Raw genomic sequence first — 21537 nt, forward strand, 5'->3', positions numbered from 1 at the left:
TGATAAATTATATACATTATATACCAAAGATTCAGAAATATCTATGTAGTACCATAATTGATTAATCTATTAAAGCTTTTTTAAAGCAAAAACATGGTAATATTAAGAGTACCTATCTGCATAAGACAATGCATATTTATAACCACCCCAAGCATACATGTTAGTCATTGTTATCTGTACTAGCTTTTGAAATTAATCCTCTGGCCTTAGCACCTAGGATCTAGAAACACTAGGTGGATTCCAGTTGGGTTGGTTACAGCGTCCTCAAGTATCCACACTGCTGAGACCACTGCCTGACTTGGTGTAGTTTTCAGCACTGAAGCTGATGTGGGGCTCAGTACCATTTCTGAGTAACTGGAATCTCTATTTGTTTCTCTGAGCATGATCACCTCATGATGGGGCGACTGGATGGCTCTCTTCCAAATGTTCTAAATCGGCGAGATTCCTTGAGAAAAATGCTCAGGGAATGTAGGGATGGACATACTCGCCATCACATGTCCATCATGCTTCCAGTTTAAACCACAAAGGTGCTGAGCAGGTTACTGGAGAGCCAACTTGCTCATTCAACCCAAAAAGGAGAGAAAGCCATTTGCACAACAGTCAAACTGACCTGTAAAGTGGGGCTTAAGTGCTCAGTCTTCAACGTCAGAGAGACCTGGGATTAAATCTCATTCCTGCCACTTACTAGCTGTGTGACTTGAGGCAAGTTACTTAAGCATTCTGTGTCTCAGAAATGAAAAGGACTCCACTCATTGGGTTTTTATGTGAGAATTAGACTGTCTGACACATAAGAAGCACAATTCAAATTATTATTATTGCATCACAGTTATTCTTGCTGTTGTTGTCTCTAGAAATACCAGGTAACCTTGTATATTCGGCCTTTAACACTTTCTCATTCTATATTAACAGGGGAGAAAGACCTCCTTTGCATCTCAAATTGTTGTTAATGCTACTTGCTAAATATTTCTATTATTAGTGCTCCTCTTTACTAGGCTCATGGTAAGGCTACACTTCCTGGTCTTCTTGTGGTTTGTGAATCTGGGCATAATACAAGGGTTGTGAGAGCAAACGGTGTGAAACTTCTGAGATGAAGCATTTAATGGCTGGTTTGAGGCTCACCAGAGTATTCTGTCCTGGCACCCATGACATGGGAAATGTTGGCCATTCCATTAGTCTGAACCTCTGAGTAACCATGAAGTCCAGATTCCCTCTGTCACCCCACAATGGTCATACAGCATGAACAAGAAATAGATTGTTTTAGCCACTGAGATGCTGGGGTGATTTGTTACTACAACCTATTAAGCCAAGCCTGACCATATCACATCACTATTGATAGTCCAGTGATTTTCAGCTGTTGGTAATTTTGCCCTCCCCTGGGGACATGCTGTTTGTCACAAATGGAGGAGTGTGTCAACTACCGGCATCTCGAAAGCAGTGGCCAGGGATGCTGGTAAATGTACTGCAATGCACAGGGCAAACTCCACAGGGATGAATTATCCAGCTGAAAATGCCAATAATACTCTAGCCCAACACTGAACTGCCCTCACCCTCTTTAATCTGCTCCCCACACTCAGCCCACTACCATCAGCGAACAGACCCATAAAGCCTGTGCCTGCCACAGGGACCGTGTTCATTTCTCACCACACATGGTTACCTGGGACAGTGAGTCACAATACGACCAACAGTCTGCCTCTAAAATTCTGCCAACCATCCTTGCAAAGGGTACCCTGGAGACTGAGCCGGGTCTGTAGCCCAGACATTACAGGAGAAAAATAGTCACCTTTCTCAAGAGAAGTTCTGCTGTTCCATCACAAGCTGCTAAGGTTGCCTCTGAGTTAGATGCTGGCCTCGTCGTTTTCTACATGACAGAAAAATCTGTATTCTGGCTCATTAAACATTTCAGCGTAAAGGTCTGAAAGGAAAGGGAATTTGGCACAGGTCTGAGATGTCCATTTGGGTCCAGGCTCCCAACAGTCTGATATCTGGGCTGGGATACTAATAGGCTTCCTTCAAAGAGATGATCATATGTGAGAAGTTTAAAAAGACACAGGCAAGCAGACAGTATCACCAGGACAAGAACCTAGACCTCCCAATGACTCCCAAATCTTCAGTCTCTTCTAATATGTGCTGGGAAGGAGAGTGGGTGGTGATGATGGAATTAGCTTGGGCTTGAAAGTCTGGTTGCCTTGAATTTTTAAACTTATTTCCACTTGTCTCCTGTGTAAAAGTTGTGGTGAGAATTGGGAAGAACATATGTAAAATTTGTAGTACAATGTCCGGCACGTCGTTATTACTCAATGAATAACAGGGGTTTTTACAGCATGGCCAGTGCAGACCTTCCTGCTGGGGAAGGGGGCAGAGCTGAGAGGGGTAGCACGGAGGCTGTCGGCTACTTTAAAAGCATGAGCTTGGTGAAGAAGGCAGGGAAGGGAGCTGACAAAAACCCAACACAAACGTCACTATCATTCGTGTGCATGCCCCAATATTTTCTTACCTCTCAAATGATGTAGGCCAAATTTGCAATGGCAATTTATTAATAACTTGCACCCCAGAGGGTTGGCTTTGTTGGAACGCATACTCTCAGATCTCAGCAAACAGAGTCCCCATCCCCAGGACAGCTCTAAGTACCTGAAAACTAGCTGAAGGATGACAACTCCAACTGGTGTTAATTTTACAAAGCAAATAAGCTGTAAAAAAGGATTTAAAAATACATTTTTTTTTCCCAACACATAGTTACTAAGGCCTAATATGTGTGAGGTGCTGGTTAGTGAGGAGAGATCAAACAGGCTGGGCTCCTGCCTTCACGAAGCTCACTTTCTTGTGGAGGAGGCTGGCAATAAGCAAAATATTGGAATGGCAATTTGTGCCAAAAAGGAAAAGAAAAATGGGTGCTGGATTAAAAGAATGGTGCAAGGGTCACATTTTCATATTCAGTGAAGGCCCCTTGGAGGTTGCAGCACTTAAGCTAAAATAGGAAATATCAGTAGGATGTGAGGAAGTTCATTCTAGGAAAAAGAATAATTAGGAAAAGCAAACAGCAAGGGTATGCTTCACAGACATTGTCTCTTTCTGAACTTCCTCGCAGTCTTGTGAAGGAGGCACTTGCAGTAGGACACTTCTGACATGGCCCCAGTGATCCTCACCTCAATATCCATAACCTCATGCCATCTCTTCCCCTCAAGGGACCACTGCACCAAGTAGCTTGGTTCTAACAAATAAACACAGCAAAAACCACAGCATGTCAGTTCGGTGATTAGCTTATAAAAATGATAGCAAACTCGGTCTTCCTAGCAAACTCTCTCTTGCTGGTGCAAGCTGCCATGCTGCAAAGTCCCACTCCCATGTCGGAAAGGCAGGATCCAACAGTCCACAAGGACCTAAATCCTCCCAACAAAAAAGACTGAGTATGGAAGCAGAGTCAGCCCTAGTTGGGGGGATTGTAGCTGCAGACAATACCTTGACTGTAGCCTGTGAGGAACCCTGGGAAAGAAGACCTAGCTAAGCGATGCTTAATTCCTGACCCTCCAGAGTTATGAGATAATAAATGTGTGTTGTTTCAAGTCCAAGTAACTTGTGGGGTAATGGGTTACAAACCAATATATAACAGAGCACTCCTTCATTCTTTCATTCACGTACTGACTCAGTTATTCAAAAGACCTTTTTTCCTGATATCCCGCAGGCCAGGCAGTGGCCTGTGTGTTAAGGAAACAATGATACACTTCACCGACCCCAGATGCTCACAGCCCAGCGGGAGAGGAGCTGCACGGTACTAAATTAGAGTGTCACCGTGCTCTCTGCTGCTCCGTGGTTGCCATGTCTTGTGCTGGGAACAAACAGAAGCGAAACAACAACTCTTCCTTGCAGAGCCAGGGAAGGCAGGAAGCAAGGAAAACTGAAGCTCAGAGAAAGTAAGAAGTTACCCAAGGTCACAGAGCTCTTCTGATTCATTCCACTCTGCTCAAACACATGTGTTTATATCCAGTGTGAGAGGCCTACAAGTGACCTACAATTCTCAGACTGCTTCTTTAATGCTTCTTGATCATCTAAAAGCTACTACATGTTGAAAGGGATTCTTTGTTGCACATGTGAGATAAAGTAGTGGGTTAATCAGGTTTCTGTAACAAAGACTGAAGTTACATTGTCAATTAAATTTCATAAAACAGAAATCAGACCACTCTAATCTAACTCATTACTCTGAATGCATTTGTGCACAATGGGGGCTCACACATCTCTACACAAACAAAGATGCTGGTGCTGGACAGAAAATGATTGAAATCGTGCTTCATGATGGAATCTAATTAGCAAAACAGATTAGTTACACAGGGATGTAACAAAGGCAATGATACCAGAAGAGCATTCATGAATGCTTCAGAATTTGAAGACACTTGCCTGAGAGCAGAGCCTAAGGTTTTTATTTTTGGTTTGATAATTTGCTAAGCCTGTAAACCTAAAAGAAGCCTAATTAAAGTTAATGAGAAATAATATCTAGCTTGAAAGTTTTATTTTATATTTCTGCACAGAGCTCTTATGCTTTTTCTTCCTGTGGTTATGTTCCATATTAGTTTCAAAATTAAAATTTTAAAAGCCCTTATTTATACTTTTTGTTTTCTTTTCTCTTTCCTGCTCACTTCCCTCTTATTTTACAAGGTAAAACATTTATTTTGAAGCATATTTTATGAGGTATGTATACAGTAAAGGGTAAATTCCAAGGGCATAACTTGGTTAATTTTCTTAGATGTATACCATGAAAACACGATCCTACTCAAGATACAGTAAACAGTGCTGTCCAAAAGGACTTGGTGAGGTGTCTGCATTGTCCACTTTGACAATCACAAGACATACGTGGCTACTGAACACTTGAGATGTGACTACTGTGAACTGAGTTTAAAATTTAACTCAACGAGGTAAGTAGCTGCCATTTTGGATATTACTGGAATAGAACATTCCTAGCATCTGAGTATCTTCAAATCAATAGCTATCCAGTTTCCCCGCCCCCTCTGCTGATGCAATCATTATTCTGATTTGTGTCATCATAGATGAGTTTTTCCTGACCTTGAATTTCAAGATAAATGTAACTGAATTTCAAGATAAATGAAATTCAAGATAAATGTCTGTGAAATTCATTTTTGTTGTTGAATGTACCAGTGTTATTCTTCATTTTTAAACTGCTTGAATATTACATTGTATAACTATACTATGATTTGTGTATCACTTGATATTGTTGATAGATATTTGGATTGCTCCCAATCTTTGGGTACTGGCAATGACACTTCTATAAATATTCTTGGCAATATCCTTTGGTGGACAAATATACTCAGTTCTCTGCGGTAGGTACCAAAGAATGGAAGTGCTGAGTCTCACCACGGTACCACAAAAAATGCAGTAAAGCACATGCTGTGTTATTCCCATTCTACAGAGAAGCACAGTGATGCTCAAGGAAGGTTAAGTGACTTGGCCAAGATGTACAGTGGTAAGGTAAATTCACTGTTGACTTCTTTCTTTACTAAAATGTACTTTTCTCCTATAAAATCAACCAATCAAAAATTAAAAAAAAAAAAAAAAGACTGAAATGGCAAGTGTATTAAGAAGTCAACAGCACAGACTTTACTTCTGGGTTATGTAATGATGGTCTTCACTGCTGACACTGTTAACCACCATTATGTCCCACTGTTCACAGAATGGACATAGACAGTCTAAGTTTTGTGTTAAAAACCTTTGGGGCTGTAAAAGTAACATCTGCTATTCAAAGGGCAACTTTGTGGAAAGTAAAGAATTAGTTCTGTTATGATGTGATATAGTATTTAACTCAGGGGTTGGCAAACTACAGCCCCGGAGTCAAATCTGCCAGTTGCTTGATTTATAAGTAAAGTTTTACTGGAACATAAACAGCCATGCCCATTCCTTTGCATAATGCCTACGGTAGCTTTTGCTACAATGACAGAATTAAGTAGTTGCTATACAGGCTGCAAAGTCCACAAAGCCTAAAACATTTAGCAACCTCTGGTTTAATTCTTCATTGAAAACCTTTGTAAGGTGAAAGTTCATGCATGCTTTTGTGGGTGTTTTTTTTTTCTCCCAAGAGCAACTTTGTTCTAATTCTGGGGTCACTGAACCCAGGAAGGTACTCATTATGCAAGACATGTTTTCAAGTCCTCTTACTGGCTTGATTACACAAGAAAAAGGACAGGCAAGAAAGAGCAACATTTCCTGTTCTTAACCATCCTCTGAACACTGTGAGGTTTGAAGTATGTTTCTAAAAGTGAAATCAGGACACACTAGTACTGATACAGTAGAACCTAAATGAGTGAAGCAATAATAAACCTTACTGGTTACCAGTGAATAAAAAATAACTAGCTTACAAGCTTATTATGAATAAAGATGCATTCACTAAAATTCTAACTAGAAAATACACAGTGTAACAGATGTAGAAAACAAACATGGTTACCAAGGGGAAAACAGTGGGGGCAGAGATAAACTGGGAGTGACATATACACACATCTATATATAAAACAGATAACTAATAAGGACCTATTATAGAGCACAGGTAACTCTACTCAATATTCTGTAATGACCTATATGGGAAAATAATCTTAAAAGGAGTGGATCTATGTACATGTGTAACTGATTCACTTTGCTGCACAGCAGGAACTAACACAACAGTGCAAATCAATCACACTCCAACAAAAATTTTTTTAAAAAAAGAAAATGCAAAGAACTGAGTGTCAGCTGACCTTTCTTTTCCTCCAATAAATTTTAGGAATAAAGGAATAGGCTATATTAAAAGAGTCAAAAAGACTGAGTACAATACACACGTATCTGTCTTCCTAGAGTAAAGGCAGGATTGATAAACTTTCTACTTACTCTTCAGAGCCTTCTATATTGATATAAAATCACCATTATTTTCAGCAATTACATGAAAGAGCTAATTTTTAAAATTTTATTTATTTTACTTGGAGGCTAAGTCATACAATCTGGAGTTCAAATCCAGGTTGCTTCTGACTGACTGACTCACCTTGGAAAATGTGTTGAACTTCTTTCTCTCTCTTTTAGGTTGTTTATTAAAATGTGGGTAAAAATAACTAGCTTGCAAGCTTATTATGAGGATTAAATATGATAATGTATGTAAAGTACTAAGCTTAGTGTCTGGCATGTGGTCAAGGCTTCATATCTGATAGGTATTATTACTGTTCAAACTGGAGGTCGGACATGGATGGGAGGTGTTCCCTGAATAAAAGTCTATTATGAAAGGCAGAACCACTCACAAGCTGGGCAGGAAAGAACTACAATGCTTTATGTATACCTGCATAAAGGGTGAAGACAAAAAAGCTAACCACAACATTTAATCAGTAAACAACACTCTATTATCCAAGTTTCTGCAAACTATAGGTTTGAATCATTGAAGAAGAATAAAGTAAATTCAAATAATGATCATGGGGAGTCTGGGTTGGTGAAGCATGTCAGAAGACCTGTAAAATATCTCCCTTTGCATAGCTGGGTTCGATTGGTTTGTAATAGCCTCCCTCATTTGGTGAAAGGTAGCAAAGTAGAAAATACTATTTCTGTATGTCCTTTTCTGAAAGAACACCTCTTTAACACCTCTGATTACAATTTTGTGGTTCAATGCTTATGAAAAGACTTCAAATAAACCCAGTATATTTGTAATTCCATTTTGGCAACAAAGGGAAGAGCTTTGTAAAATGTCTTCAGCAGTTTCAAAGCCTGCATAGGAAATGCCCAATTTCCTGTTCCTCAGATCCAGGATACCCACTGCCTCTCAATTTCAAGGTTCCATTGCAGTCCATCTCACCATAACAGCAGGCACAGTTAGACAGAAATGTCTAACCATGTGTTCTAGGAAGAACTGATAGAGAAGCAAGAATTTTCTGATGACTCCATCATGAAAAGTCCTGATGGGGTCATCAGAGAATTGTTGCTCTGGGAAATTAAATATTGCTATCTGGCCCTGTGCCCTCCACATCTTCAATGCCCACTAATTTTGCCCCTGCTAACGGAGAACATGTTCATGGGGATGGATACATCTTGATCTCTTTCCATATCCCAAGAATGCTGAATTAAAGTACATCTGGCAGGCAAAGCCACTGAAAACCAGCAGTTCAGCAAATATCTAATGACTGTTAGAGGCAGCGAGTGAATTTAATTTCTGTACTTCGTCCTCCCACCCTGTGATGGGAGAGAGAGGCAGGGAGTGACCAGAGGGAAGGTTTACGACTACCAGCATTCTGTGACTCTCATGTGAAATCCACACAATAAAACAGGAGAATCAGCAGTTTGATTCTGGTCTCAGACTAACATGTCTGTCCCACTGCTGCACTTTGCCTCAAGGGAAACAAAGGAGGAAACACACACCTTTGTAGAATATGGGCATTTAAGCATCTGAAGACCATAAATGCCTTGGCCTCTCCGTTTAGTGATTTAGTCAATATTTAGTTGTGTGCCTAGCATTGTGCTTAAGTATTTGCCCTAGAGTGGTGAATGCAAGACATGGTCCTTGCTCTTAAATAATAGAATCAGGAGAGGGAGGCAGAAAATAAGGGAACAAATAGCAACTAGTATGAAGAATTCATGCTTTTGAACTGTGGTGTTGGAAAAGACTTTTGAAAGTCCCTTGGACTGTAAGAATTTCCAATCAGTCCATCCTAAAGGAGATCAGTCCTGGCTGTTCATTGGAAGGACTGATGTTGAAGCTGAAACTCCAATACTTTGGCCACCTGATGCGAAGAGCTGACTCATTTGAAAAGACCCTGATGCTGGGAGAGATTGAGGGCGGGAGGAGAAGGGGATGACAGAGGATGAGGCGGTTGGATGGCATCACCGACTCAATGGACATAAGTCTCGGTAAACTCCAGGAGATAGTGGAGGACAGGGAGGCCTGGCGTGCTGCAGTCCATGGGGTTGCAAAGAGTCGTACATGACTGAGTGACTGAACTGAACTGATGCAAGGTAATTTCAGATTGTGTGATTTTCTATGATGGTAAAAAGCAAGGTACTGTTACAGAAAAAAACCAAACCCCAAACATGGAGAAGCCTGTTTTAGGTGGAATGATAAGGCAGAATTTCTCTTAAAAAGTTACTTGAAGGAGTTCTATGAAGAACACTGGAATGGGGGCAGAACAACTGTGGCAGAAACTGAGAAGATCCCCAGTGACTAACATTCTACTCACTTGCCCTTGAGGGTGGGGGACTCTATGTCCTTGTTGCTGTTTAGCTGCTAAGTTGTGTCTAACTCTTTTGCAACCCTATGGACTATAGCCTGCCAGACTCCTCTGTCCATGGGATTTCCCAGGTAAGAATACTGCTGTGGGTTGCCACTTCCTCCTCCAGGGAATATTTTCGACCCAGGGATCGAATCTGCGTCTCCTGTATTAGGAGGATATTGGCATAGGCCAATTCTTTACCACTGAGCCAGTAGGAAAATCCGGGGGGACTCTATGACTTGCTTCTAATTGATAATATATGACAAGAATGAAGAGATTCTGCAGATGTAATTTAAATCCTTAATCAGTTGACTTTAATAGAAAAGGATGGTTATCCTGGATGGGACTGACTAAGGTGATTAAGATCCTCTCTTTCGAAAAGATTTTTTTGACGTGGACCATTCATAAAGTCTTTACTGAATCTGTTACAGTATTGCTTCTGTTGTTTATGTTTTGATTTTTCAGCAGAGAGGCAGACCTGAATCAGGGATGGAACCCATGCTCCCCAGCACTGGAAAGCTAACTCTTAACCAGTGGACTGCCAGTGAAGTCCTGATTAATCAGAGACTTGAAACACCAGACAAGTTCTCTCTCTCTACGGCTGGCTTTGAAGACTTCTACAGCTGCGCTGACATAAGAACATAGCCCAATCATAGTTGATTCTAGCCCTATGATTCCTTGAGCACTCAGAGAACCCAGCTAAGTAATGCCAGATTTCTGATCTACAGAAACTTTGAGATAATACATGGGTAGTATCTTAAAACATTGCATTTGTGGCAATTTTTACACAGCAACACAATGAAAACAAATATAATACTCTGAGCAGGAAACAACTATAGAAGTCACTAGGAGTTGTTTTGGGGGTGAACAAAGAGGAAGATTGCCAGGAGGTAATCAGGGCTTGTCTGTGAGAAAACAAAAGTTGAGGCTTTATCCCAGTATCTGCAACATGGTGGTTAGTGCGCAGCAAGCAGGTAAAACATTTGTTAAATTGATGAATGAACTTAGGAATAATGAAAGTACACTGCTAAATAAAAGTGTTTCATACTAGTCTGCCGTGTCCATCCCCTCAGATGTTAAAACATTTCTTCAGTAGGTATTTATTGAAAGACCATTATGTACAAAGAAATGTAATATTGACAGAGAGCCAAAAAACAGTGATTAAGAAATACAGCCAGGACAAGAAGCAAATTCTGAGACTACAGATCTTCTGGAAACTTATGGATTAGGAAAAAAAATCTACTTAAATAGAGATGAAAGATTCTATGGGAAAAAAAATATCTACTTAAATAGAGATGAAAGACTCTATAATGAGGTATAGATATAATCCAGTAATCCAGGTCACAGCTGAAAGCTGATAATGTGAGGTTTCTGCTCAGAGTCTAATAAACTATTTGAAAAGCTGCCAAGTGTTAATCAAGTCCAAGGAAGACAGCCCTGTAACAAGATCACATCATCAAAAGCCACATCAATGATGGACTGGAGGAAAGGTAATGAAATGTTAATACTGAAAATGCAAAGATGTTTATAGACTAGGAAATTATATTCTATGTGTTTCTTCTCAAGTCTTCTGGATTATATGAAAAAATCTCTAGAAATTCAGAGAAGATAAATGAACAGAATACTGTCATCTTCATCTAACTGCAGTATGTATGTTGCCTTGCTGCCCACGAGGCACAATTGATGGCTGAGGAGAAGATTAGACTCATATCCCCACGTTTCCAGGAGCTACAGGTGAGATCATAAGGACACAACCAGAAAGAAACGCTGTTCTCAAAGAGCAGAACGGAAACATGAAGAAACAACTAACTTTCTTAGCTTCTACTCATCCATATCCCCTTGGAAATTAGTTGGGTTGCTTCCCTAAGAAGGATTTATCTTCATTTAAAAATACATAAAAGTGAAACACCTCTGAAGTGTTTTTCAAGGAGAAATGCCCGCACATTTCAGAATAGAACAATTAAGGAAAACTCATGAAGTTAAGCATATGGGTAGGAAGTTGCAGACATCTGGTACATCTAACTGGGCATTAAGTCAATTCCAGATGTGGAGGTTACTAGAAAGAATGAGGGGAAAGGGTGCTCTGCATTCTTTAAACTTTTAAAATACATCATCATCATCTTTGCATTTTATGAAAATAGAAAGCAGGTCTGTGTTAGTCCCATTTCTCAGATGATAACACCCATTCTCAGAGGTTATCCTATGTTTTTTGAGTAACAGATTTCAACTCAAATGGCTATGTAATTGCTTCTTCTCAAGAGTTTGGGAAAATAAAAACAACACTGATTTCATAATAGGAGTTTTCAATGATTTTACAACGATGATTATGCTGTATGAGCAAACTCTTCTCTGAGCCAGAGCCATGAGCCTTCAAACACGACCGTCTTTAAAAGATTTCTTGTGTAAATATGGAGACGTCTATTAAGCCTCCTTGCTTTAAAAAAAAACATGGTTTGATGGACATTCATTTTTCAACAGACAGTTGATGTGTAACTGATACAATCACTCTTTGTTAAACATCCGTTCTCATTTGAGATAAAAACAAGTTCCTGGCAATACCTCACAGAGAGATCACAGAAACCATCAGAAAACTGCACCAGAAATCAGATTATACTTTCCCCTAAAACACAGTATGCATACAAGAAAATAAGCATGTTTCTAGATTGAAAGCACTTATGAACTGCTCTCTCTCATAGGGAGAAGGATCAGAAAATATAAAACAAAACAAGCATACTTTTACAAATGAAAAGTATATGATTTTCAGTTCTACGTCTTTGCTCCTATGAGTGGATAGAGTACTGCAGAGTTGAGTATAATCTATGAGAAAGCTAGTGAGTGTGTCTATAATTTCTGAAACCTGATTGCAGGGTGTTAGAAGTACAGACTTCAGGTGAAATCTGTTCTGGTTAGTCTGGGGCTATTTTCAGGGATGGTGTCAGAGGGAATCTATCTCATCAATGTCAGTATTTAAAGGAACTGGTCACCAGAGACATGCTGCCCACATCAATGGTGGTGTAAGATTATGTCAGAGGCAGACTGATAAAGAGCATCTATTTTAATGACTATGGTTCCCATTACTGCATAGTATTTTTAAAATCTAGTACATCAAAGCTGTGATTTCACATGTATTACTTCTAAGGTAAAGACAGGCTTACAAAGTGAGTTAAGTGTTGGCTTAATTATGGATATTAAATAATCACACAGGTAGTACTTGGAAATGGTATAAAATCATGAAGGTGATATATTAATGACTGAGGTCTCAAATACAACACTGAAGATAATTTTCTTCTTTTGATACCTTCTTTGTTGAGATTTTTGCTATTTGTTTCTATTTACAAAATACCTATAAACTTAAGGTAGAAAATGTGAAAACACCAAAAGGCACAAGTGAAAAACACAAAAACCAATCATAATGCTTAACCTTAAAGACATCATAACCCTTAAAAATAATCATAGTTTAGATTTTATTGTTTGCCTATCCAGTCCTTATTCCATAAAAATAGAATTATATCTTCACACTGGTCCATAGCCTGACTTTCCACTTATTCTACAAATATCAACTGAACATTTCCCCACATGGTAACTGTTCTTTTTCAGCTACTATTTTGCTAGCTGAAGAGTATTGTCTCATAATGTTAAAATCTAGTTAATCAATCCCCTCCTACTGGGAATGAAGGTTGTTTCTATTTTTTTCACTGTCATATAAAATGCTGCAATGAACATCTTTGGACTCAAAACTCTTGATAAAATCTCTGAGTATCTACTTAAAACAAATTTCTAGAAGCAGAGCTGCCAGGTTAAAAGGTTTGCCAAATATAAAGGTGTTTGGCTGCAAATTAACAGATTATGCTACAGAAAGTTTACCACAATAAATCATTCTACCAGTAAGTGATGAGAATACCCATTTCTGTAACATTTGCAATGTATTATTGTTACCAATGGAATATTTCTTTTAAAATATTTCTGATTGTCAATACAATTATATAACTCAGATGACTAAACACATGGAACTTAGAAATTCTATAATCATATATTCAGAATTATTTTGTTTTTTTTTTCTTTCTGAATTACCTGTATATGCTCTTTTCCCTGATTTCTACTGAGGTGAACCAATGAAGCACTAATCAGACTAGGTGTCAGTATAAAATAAAATACTAAATGCCTTAAGTATTCCAGTCCCAAGACATTACTTCCTTTTACATTTCTTATAACTCTCTTTCAGCTAAGGGGACAACCATTATTTCAGGGAGAGAAGACATTACTCTTTTATATCATTGTATTTTTTAACACCACATAGAAAAACCTTGAAAATGAGTAGAATAAATTAATTTTTAGGAGAAACAAGTAAAACAAGGTCCTGCCACTTTACCATAGTCAACAAGTTCGAAGCAACCAAGGTAAGAAATGGCATAGCAATAGATTCATTTCAATGATGCGGATGTTTAAGCAAGAGCAGAAAATCTTCACGATAAGCTAGCCACTGAAACTAGAAAAACTAATCCCTAGAAACATTTTATGCCTAGCAAATTTAGGAACACTTGACTAACTCTAATTCTGCATATTACTTACCACTTAAGTGGGTGATTGTCAATCTTTTTGAAGCTATCACAACTCACCTTCTTGTCGTAGACAAGAGGGTGGTGATGGATGGTTTTGCTACCTACTTACCCCAATCTACAAGTGCTACATGGGATGCAGTACTAATACGTTAATTCAAAATAACAAATAAATTTAATCTCAAATTGAGGCTTGAGAATTTCAAATACTTTTTAACCCATCACAGAAACTCTCTATCTTTGGATAGGAAACCAGGGTTCTGAACTGAAGTGGGCTGAGAGGAAAGCAGGGTGTCAGGAATACCTTTGAATATTATATATATATACACACTATATTATGAGATTTCAAACAGATTCCTGTTTACTAAAACATCCAGAAATTTCAGGGTGAGCTATAATGGTTGATAAGAGCCTACCAACTAGTTAGAACAATCTGCCATCATCCCTTTATTAATGCAATAGGCATTTATGGAACACTTGTTTTGTGTCAAAGTACTGGAAATACTTTGACAAAGCATTTGACAAAGTATTTTCAATACTTTTTGGAAATATTTGCAAATAAGGCAGAGATGAACTATCGTCCTCATAAGGCCAACATTCTGCTGAAGGATGGGCAGAGAGGGTGAGACAGATAGTAAACATAAAAATAGGTGAATAGGAAATGGAAGACAGTGGTAAATGCTTTGATAAAAATCAAACAGGGGAATGGGAAAGACAGTGACTTGGCAGGGTGTGAAGCAAGGGAGAACTTTAGATGAAGTGGTCCAGGAAAACCTCATGGAGAAGCTGACATTTAAGCTGTGCCAGTCATGCAAAGGTCTTGGCAAAGAGTATTCTAAATTGAGGAAAGAGCAAATGCAAAGCCCCACAGCCAATGTGATATGTTTGGGAAACAGCAAGAAGGCCAGTGAGAAAGCACACAGGGAAAGTGGTGTGATCCAGGCTGATTCCTGCTCTGCCTTAAGCCTTAGTTATGAGTAGGGATGCCATTCTAGGGGTGAGGGGATGGCCATGGAAGATTTTAAGTGCAGAATTGGCACGATCCAGTTTACAATTTTAAAAGATCACTTCGATTGGTGTGTGGTGGGTACATTTTCTTGGGCAAGAAGGGAGGAAGCGTTACCAGTTGGGTAAACACTGATCATCGAAGTAAATGATGTGTGCCTTGAATTAGCAGATAGCCATGGAGGCAGGAAGAAGAAAATCTCAATATCCTGTAGTTCTTACATTAAACATTTAATTATATACAATGGAATATTATTCAGCCACAAAAAAACAACGAAATAATGCCTTTTGTAGCAACATGGATGGATTTAAAGATGATCATACTAAATCTATCATACATAAATTAGATAATTAATAAAGACGTACTGTATAGCATTGGGAACTCTACTCAATACTCTGTAATAACCTATATGTGCAAGGAATCTAAAAAAGAGTGAATATACATACATGTATAATTGACTCACTTTCCTATACAGTGCAAATTAACACAACACTGTAAATCAACTATACTCCAATAAAATTTTTTAAAAATTAAAAAAAATATATATTTATGGCACTGTTCTGATGGGGTCTGTTGACTTTTTGCTTATTCCAATAGACTGTAACAAACTTTGATTGCTACCATTTAGAAAGTGCCCCATGTTACTCCAGGCTTTGCATACATGCATTCTTATGACTGCCTCCCAAGCTCATGTGTGGGGAAGTTAACTCCAAAGGCCTCATAGTTATTTTAAGTGAGGAGTTATATTAAGATTTACCAAGGTTTACTGGATTCTGAGCAAGGAACAATTGTTAGTCAATGAACTACAGTGTCCTCATTTAACCAACTTTAGGGGTACAGTTGTACAGAGAAACCAGCTAAAATTCTATAATGGTTCTTAAAAGGCAACGGGGAGCAAGATTACTAGGAAAGGAAGCTCTTGTTTAAAAAAGCATTTTTCTGGGCCCTACCTTGAGAATGCAGAACCAGAATCTGGGGCTGGGGCTGGAAATGTGACTTTTAAAAATGCTCCCAAGAGACACTCAATAAACTCTGCAAAGTCTGCTGAGTAGGCACACAATAAGTATTTGCTGAATAAAGGAATATATTGGGGAAAGATTTGCAGTTAATGAAGATCTAGAGTACTTCACTCCCCCAAACTTCCATCCAGAGAAAATATAAGCGCACTTTTTGGATGGGCCCAAGATGAGCCTGGAGGAGGGCACAGCAACCCACTCCACTATTCTTGTCTGGAGAATCCCATGGACAGAGGAGCCTGACAGGCTACAGTCCACAGGGTCGCACAGAGTTGGACATGACTGAAGCGAATTAGCACGCACGCAAGCAGAGCCACCTCAGATCCACTTGGAAATTTATGGTGTGACTAATATAAGGGTATAAGACAGGTTTTATGGAAGTTTTGTTTAAATAATTTCTCTTGACCAGGTGCTAGGTCCAAATGTGTCACCAAATGAGGAAGGTACAAGCCCTTCAGCTGGTAAATACCATCTATTTTAAAAGCACAAAATCTTAAAAAAAAAAATCATCTTGATATTACGACACTTTCCACAAAGGGGCCAAGTGACCCCCTGAACACAACACACACAACATCTAGGGGCCAGGAGATTTTTAGGAGCTCACAAAATGTTTTCATTTCTTTTAAAAATCAAAAGAAAAACCTGAAAATATTCTAGACGGGACCATATTCAACTTTTATCAATGCAGTTACAAAATGTAATTTAAAAATATATTAAAATTACAAAATGTAATTTAAAAATACATTTTAAAAAATCAAGATACGCACACGAAGGCAACAATGACTAGGGAACATAGAAGTTGTCATAGGGCCCCGCTTTTTTTTTTTTCCTGTGCTGCATAGCTCGGGGGATATTAGTTCCCCACCAGGGATGCAACCCGAGACCCCTGCAGTGGAAGTGCGGAGCCTTCACTCCGGACCACCAGGGAAGTCCCTGGCCCTGCTTTACTCACAGCCCTGGGCCTGGGTGACAGCTTCTTACCTGGCAAGCATTGTACAGGAGCTGATGCTCGAACTTCTTGATCCCAAGAATGTTCTGGAACATCTCGTAGAGTTGCTCTTTGCTCAGAATCAGCTCGGAAGCGGCGCTGGCCGTCATCCGGGCCTGCTGCTTCCTGGGGTCCTCCTCCCCGCGGTAAATGGCATCAAACTTGGCCATCCAGGAGCTCAGCACGGTCTCCTTGCTGAGGCCGTCGATCTCCGGCAGGCTGCGCACGCGCTTCTCGATGTGCTTCTTGAAGACTTCTCGCGAGTCGTTGGCGGAGCAGCCGCCGCTCTGCACCATGCGTGCCACGCGGTCGCTCTTCAGGAACACCTGTGCGGGAGGGGGCGGGGCAGACGTCAGAAAGCTGCCCTGGAAGAAGTGTTTCCTGGGGCGGGGGCGGGGTTGACCCCTTCGAGGGCATCCCAGGAGGCCTCGGGGTGGGTCACAGCCTGAATGCTACCTCCTAGCTGTGGGAACTCAGGGGAGTCTCTTAGGTGTTCTGCTTTTGTGTCCAAATCTGGAAAATGGGAATGACAGTGGTATTTCCTAGACTGTCGCAAGGATAAAATGAGACAATCATATCCTGAGAGGCAGCATAATATAGAGAGACTCGGTTGCTCAGACTGCTTGGGTCCTTTCTCTGCCACTAAGTGGCCGTATTTCTTTCAACAGATTAGCCTCTTTGTACTTCAGTTTTCTCATCTATATAATTGGGACAATAGTAGTTTTTACAGCACAGATGCTACTAAATGAGGGATAAATGAGTCAATATATGATAAACACTTGAAAGGGTGATTCACATTAATACCATATGGATTGCTGTGGTGGTGGTGATTATTTTTATATGTAAAATAGCGGGTATGATGTCCGGTCATAGCACCTCACACAGTAGATAGTCCACTATTTACATCTCATTTTATCCTCTCAGTGATACTCATCACAATTCATATTGAACAAGGATTACATAAATATGTATTTCATGCCTGTCTCCCCTCCCCAAATGTAAACTCCATGTGGGCCAGAAATGCGCCCTTCTTCTTCCCCCAAATATCACTCACCCATCTTTAGAGTAGAGCCACCTGCTTTCAGAGTGAATAATGAGGAAGGCAGGCCTTACACTCAATCCATTTTGTAAATGGAAAAGCCAAGACTTCAGAGAGGAGTCTTCTTTTAACTCATTAATTCAAAATGGACAACTCTATAAATGCATGGTCTCCTGACTTCACCCTGGTTCCTCCCTTTCCAATGAGTCTCAACTGCCTGGTGGGACAGCCCTTGGTTATTTTGCTAGTGCTGCCTTGATCCTGGGATAGAGCAGCCATTAACAACAGTTTGCTTTCACTCCATTTGGAAGCTTATATAAGCTACACAGTTCTGGGGTGTCATACAAGGCAGTGAAGCTGCTGCTTCCTATTCACCAAGAGGAAACACCTCATGTTTTTGAGCCATGTCCTGTCCTGGTCACAGTTCAGAAGGTGCATAAATAACCTTCCAGAAACAGAACAAATATTCACTTCCCTGTCATATTTCAGAGAATGCCTGTGGTAGGTGATGGCTTGAGGGGCATCTCATTGCCTTCCACGTCATCACAAAGCCTTCTTTGGGGAGGAGAGATGTTAGAAAGTTGGACTCCATTTATTGTCAATTGAATGAACTAATTCAGGGAGAAAAAGAACCAAGGATTTGTTTCACAGGCTAGAGGCCACGGCCTGCTCCTCTGTGCTTGGGAATGGTACTCAGCTGAGACCATAGAGTTCATTTAAAAATCAATTTAAAAAAAAAAAAAGGTTACAAATGAATCTTGAGGCTTTAAGAGCTTTAATGAGCTAGCAATTCACCCGAAACTCTATAACGCTTAATGCAGGTAGTTTCTCCATGTAACAAACACAATGTGTTTCAGTTATAGGTCTAGATCTCAAAGAACATCAAAGTTTTGAAGCAAAAGAGGAAGTTTCTGGAGAGACAGTATAACACTGTGACATGACCTGTAAATCATACTCCCAGGCCAGCTCGGCCATTAACTTTCTGTGTAATCTTGGGTAAGTTACCTCATCTCTCTGATCCTCTAGTATCTTATCTATACACCGAGGGAGTTGAACTATAAAACTTGGAGCTTATCTTTTATGCTGTTAAGTTTATACTCTTACTCATGAGTCCATTCATCCTTTTTTTAGATACTCACTGGAGGAAGGCATGTGCCAGGTGCCAGGGTTAGAATGAGGAGGGAAAAGATGTTGACCCAGCCCTCATGCCTCTCTGATATTGTCCTAATCATCCCATACAAATGTCATTACAACCTGGGACAAGTGCTAACCAAGGGAAATTATGCAAGTTCATGCATGCTTGTAACCAGGAAAACATTCCAATATGTGGTCAGGAAAGGCTTCCTGGAGAACTCCTTTAGGGTGAAATGTGAAAGATGGATAGGAGAAGAATGAAAGAAGGAATCACATATGTAAACACACTGAGGATCTGAGGAAATAAGGAGAAGTCAGTGTGGCTGTGGTGAGAGAAGCGTGAAAATGGTCAGTGTAAGACAGGTAGAAGGGGCCGGATGGCTAGCGGCATGGGAGGTTCTATTAAGAACACTAATTCTCATTTGAAGGGCACTGGGAAGCCACTGAAGGCTTTAAACCTAGACATGACACAATCAGGTTCACATGCTCTGGCTTTAATGTAGAAAATGGACCTGAAGAAGGCCAGGAGAGTAGACAGGAGGCCAGTTGAGAGACAGCTTATGAGCACAGGTGAATGATGGTGGTAGCGATGCAAAGGGGTTAGTTAATTCCTTGCTGTCAGCACTAGTGAATATTAGAGGTGACTTAAAAACATTCACTCAACAATGAAGCCACGCTCTCCTTCCATTTGTCCATAGCAGCGTCCCACAAATCTGGAATGGGACCGCATTTCAGGTTCTCACCACCGTATTCCTTTCCCTCATGGCCCCTCCACAGCTGCTATCTGTCCTTTGTCTCTCTAACTTTAGTTAATGTCTGAGGCTCCAGCAAGACTATATAAGTCCTCAGAAGGCAGGAGTTGTATCTGCTTTGTTCCTATTATTTTTTCCAAGTGCCTAAGACAGTGCCTGGCACATAGCTGGTGCTATGTCGAATGAGGAAAATCAGTGAATGAATAACAGGAACAAAGCAGATCTGGATGGAGGGAAGAAGGTAAAGAAGATACCAGCAAGCACAAATACACTGGTCTCTTAAAAACAATTGACTGACACTACATTTTCCATGAGACCTGACAATAGGGGATAAGAAATGAGGAAGTGTTAGTCTCTCAGTTGTGTCTAACTCTTTGAGACCCCATAGACTATAGCCCACCAGGTTCCTCTGTCTATGGGATTCTCCAGGCAAGAATACTGGAGTGGGTTGCCATGCCCTTCTCTGGGAAAGAAATGAGGATATTGGCACATTGGTCCCAGTCAGCATCCATAACTGGTGATCCCTGGGTCCTGCACACATTATTTGCTTTCTACAGGTCCTTCCTTTATACACAATAGCCACTAAATATATATTTGTTGTACTACTAGCGGATGGCTGTAGACAATCACTTAACTTGTATCAACTCACTCTCCTTCACCATTACCTGGGGTTCAACCAGCCAGCCTTCTCTGAGAAAGATCAAATTGAAAAGACTCTGCAAAGTGGCAGGTTCCATCTGTCCACAGGTAAGATACAATCGCTAGGCCCCAGAACAAAAAGGGATGAGTGGAATGTTAAGAGAATAGAGGAAGGAGGCAGAAGATGGAGGAGACGGACAAGTGCCATAAAAGCAGGAAGTCAGCCACACGGAGAAGCGGTGGCAGCAGAAAGCTAATTCCAGGCACATCACCTGTCTTGGCTTCTCAGTCTTGTCCAAAAGGAAGCCAGGCAGGCAACGTACTTGGGTGTCTCTAAAACGACCCTTGAAACTCATTTGTTCCAGGAGCTCTATCTGGTATTTTGTATTTTGTTTTCTGTTTCATTTTTCAGTGGCTCTTGCAAGAGACTTCAACTCCAGGCACAGCTCTATGCGGCACATCCATAAATCCTGCCCGCTTCTCTGCCAACTCCCAGACAGGTCATAATGGGAGAGGGCAGATAAACAAATAAATACAAAACAGTGAAGGGCAGTCAATTCAGCAACTCAGCCTCATCCATCAGTCCTTCCCTCCATTGCCAGAGCCAAGCAGCCTCAAGGTTGTTTTAGAAACACAGAAGTGCATCACTACTTAATGACAGTACATGCTATGGGGTAAAGCTGGCCCAGCTCCTGCTTCTCTACAGACAGGCTGAGAACACAAGGCAGATCCTCTATTGCTCTACAAAAGCACATCATTTCAACATAAATAAGAAAAGTACCTAGATGCTATAGTAAATAAGATTTTAAAAACCTACAAAAACCAGGTTACTAACAATGTTTCTGATGACTGGCACACACATAATGGTAACCATGGGCTCTAGCGTCAGACAACCTGAGATCAAATTCTGGCTCTACCAGCTGCTGGCTTTGTCAGCTGAGCAACTTACTTCATCTTTCTGGGCTTCAGTTTTATCATCTTTCAAATGGGAATCATAACCACCCTCCTGTGCAGGATTGGCAAGGGAATTCAATGAGACAATGAAAGTCAACTGATGAACACGCTGCCTGCTCCAAGAACATAATAAAAGTTAAATGTTATTTTTAAATTGACTATTATACAGCCATGAAAAAAGATAATTTTTCTTCTTTTATCAGCATCAAAGGATGTCCATGATATGCTGCTAAATCAG

At 40.2% G+C, this 21537-nt stretch overlaps 1 protein-coding gene across 1 annotated transcript in view; it reads right to left on the reverse strand.

The window, feature by feature from the left end:
• The window catches only part of CADPS (calcium dependent secretion activator), a 480748-nt gene that overhangs the window by 325459 nt on the left and 133752 nt on the right, over positions 1-21537 (reverse strand). Inside the window, exon 3 of the mRNA XM_052657031.1 lies at positions 16775-17107. Within this exon, the coding sequence (XP_052512991.1) occupies positions 16775-17107 (333 nt within the window). The remainder of the gene's footprint in view (positions 1-16774; positions 17108-21537) is intronic.

Source organism: Budorcas taxicolor, chromosome 1 (assembly GCF_023091745.1).
Source record: "Budorcas taxicolor isolate Tak-1 chromosome 1, Takin1.1, whole genome shotgun sequence".
Classification (NCBI taxonomy): domain Eukaryota; kingdom Metazoa; phylum Chordata; class Mammalia; order Artiodactyla; family Bovidae; genus Budorcas; species Budorcas taxicolor.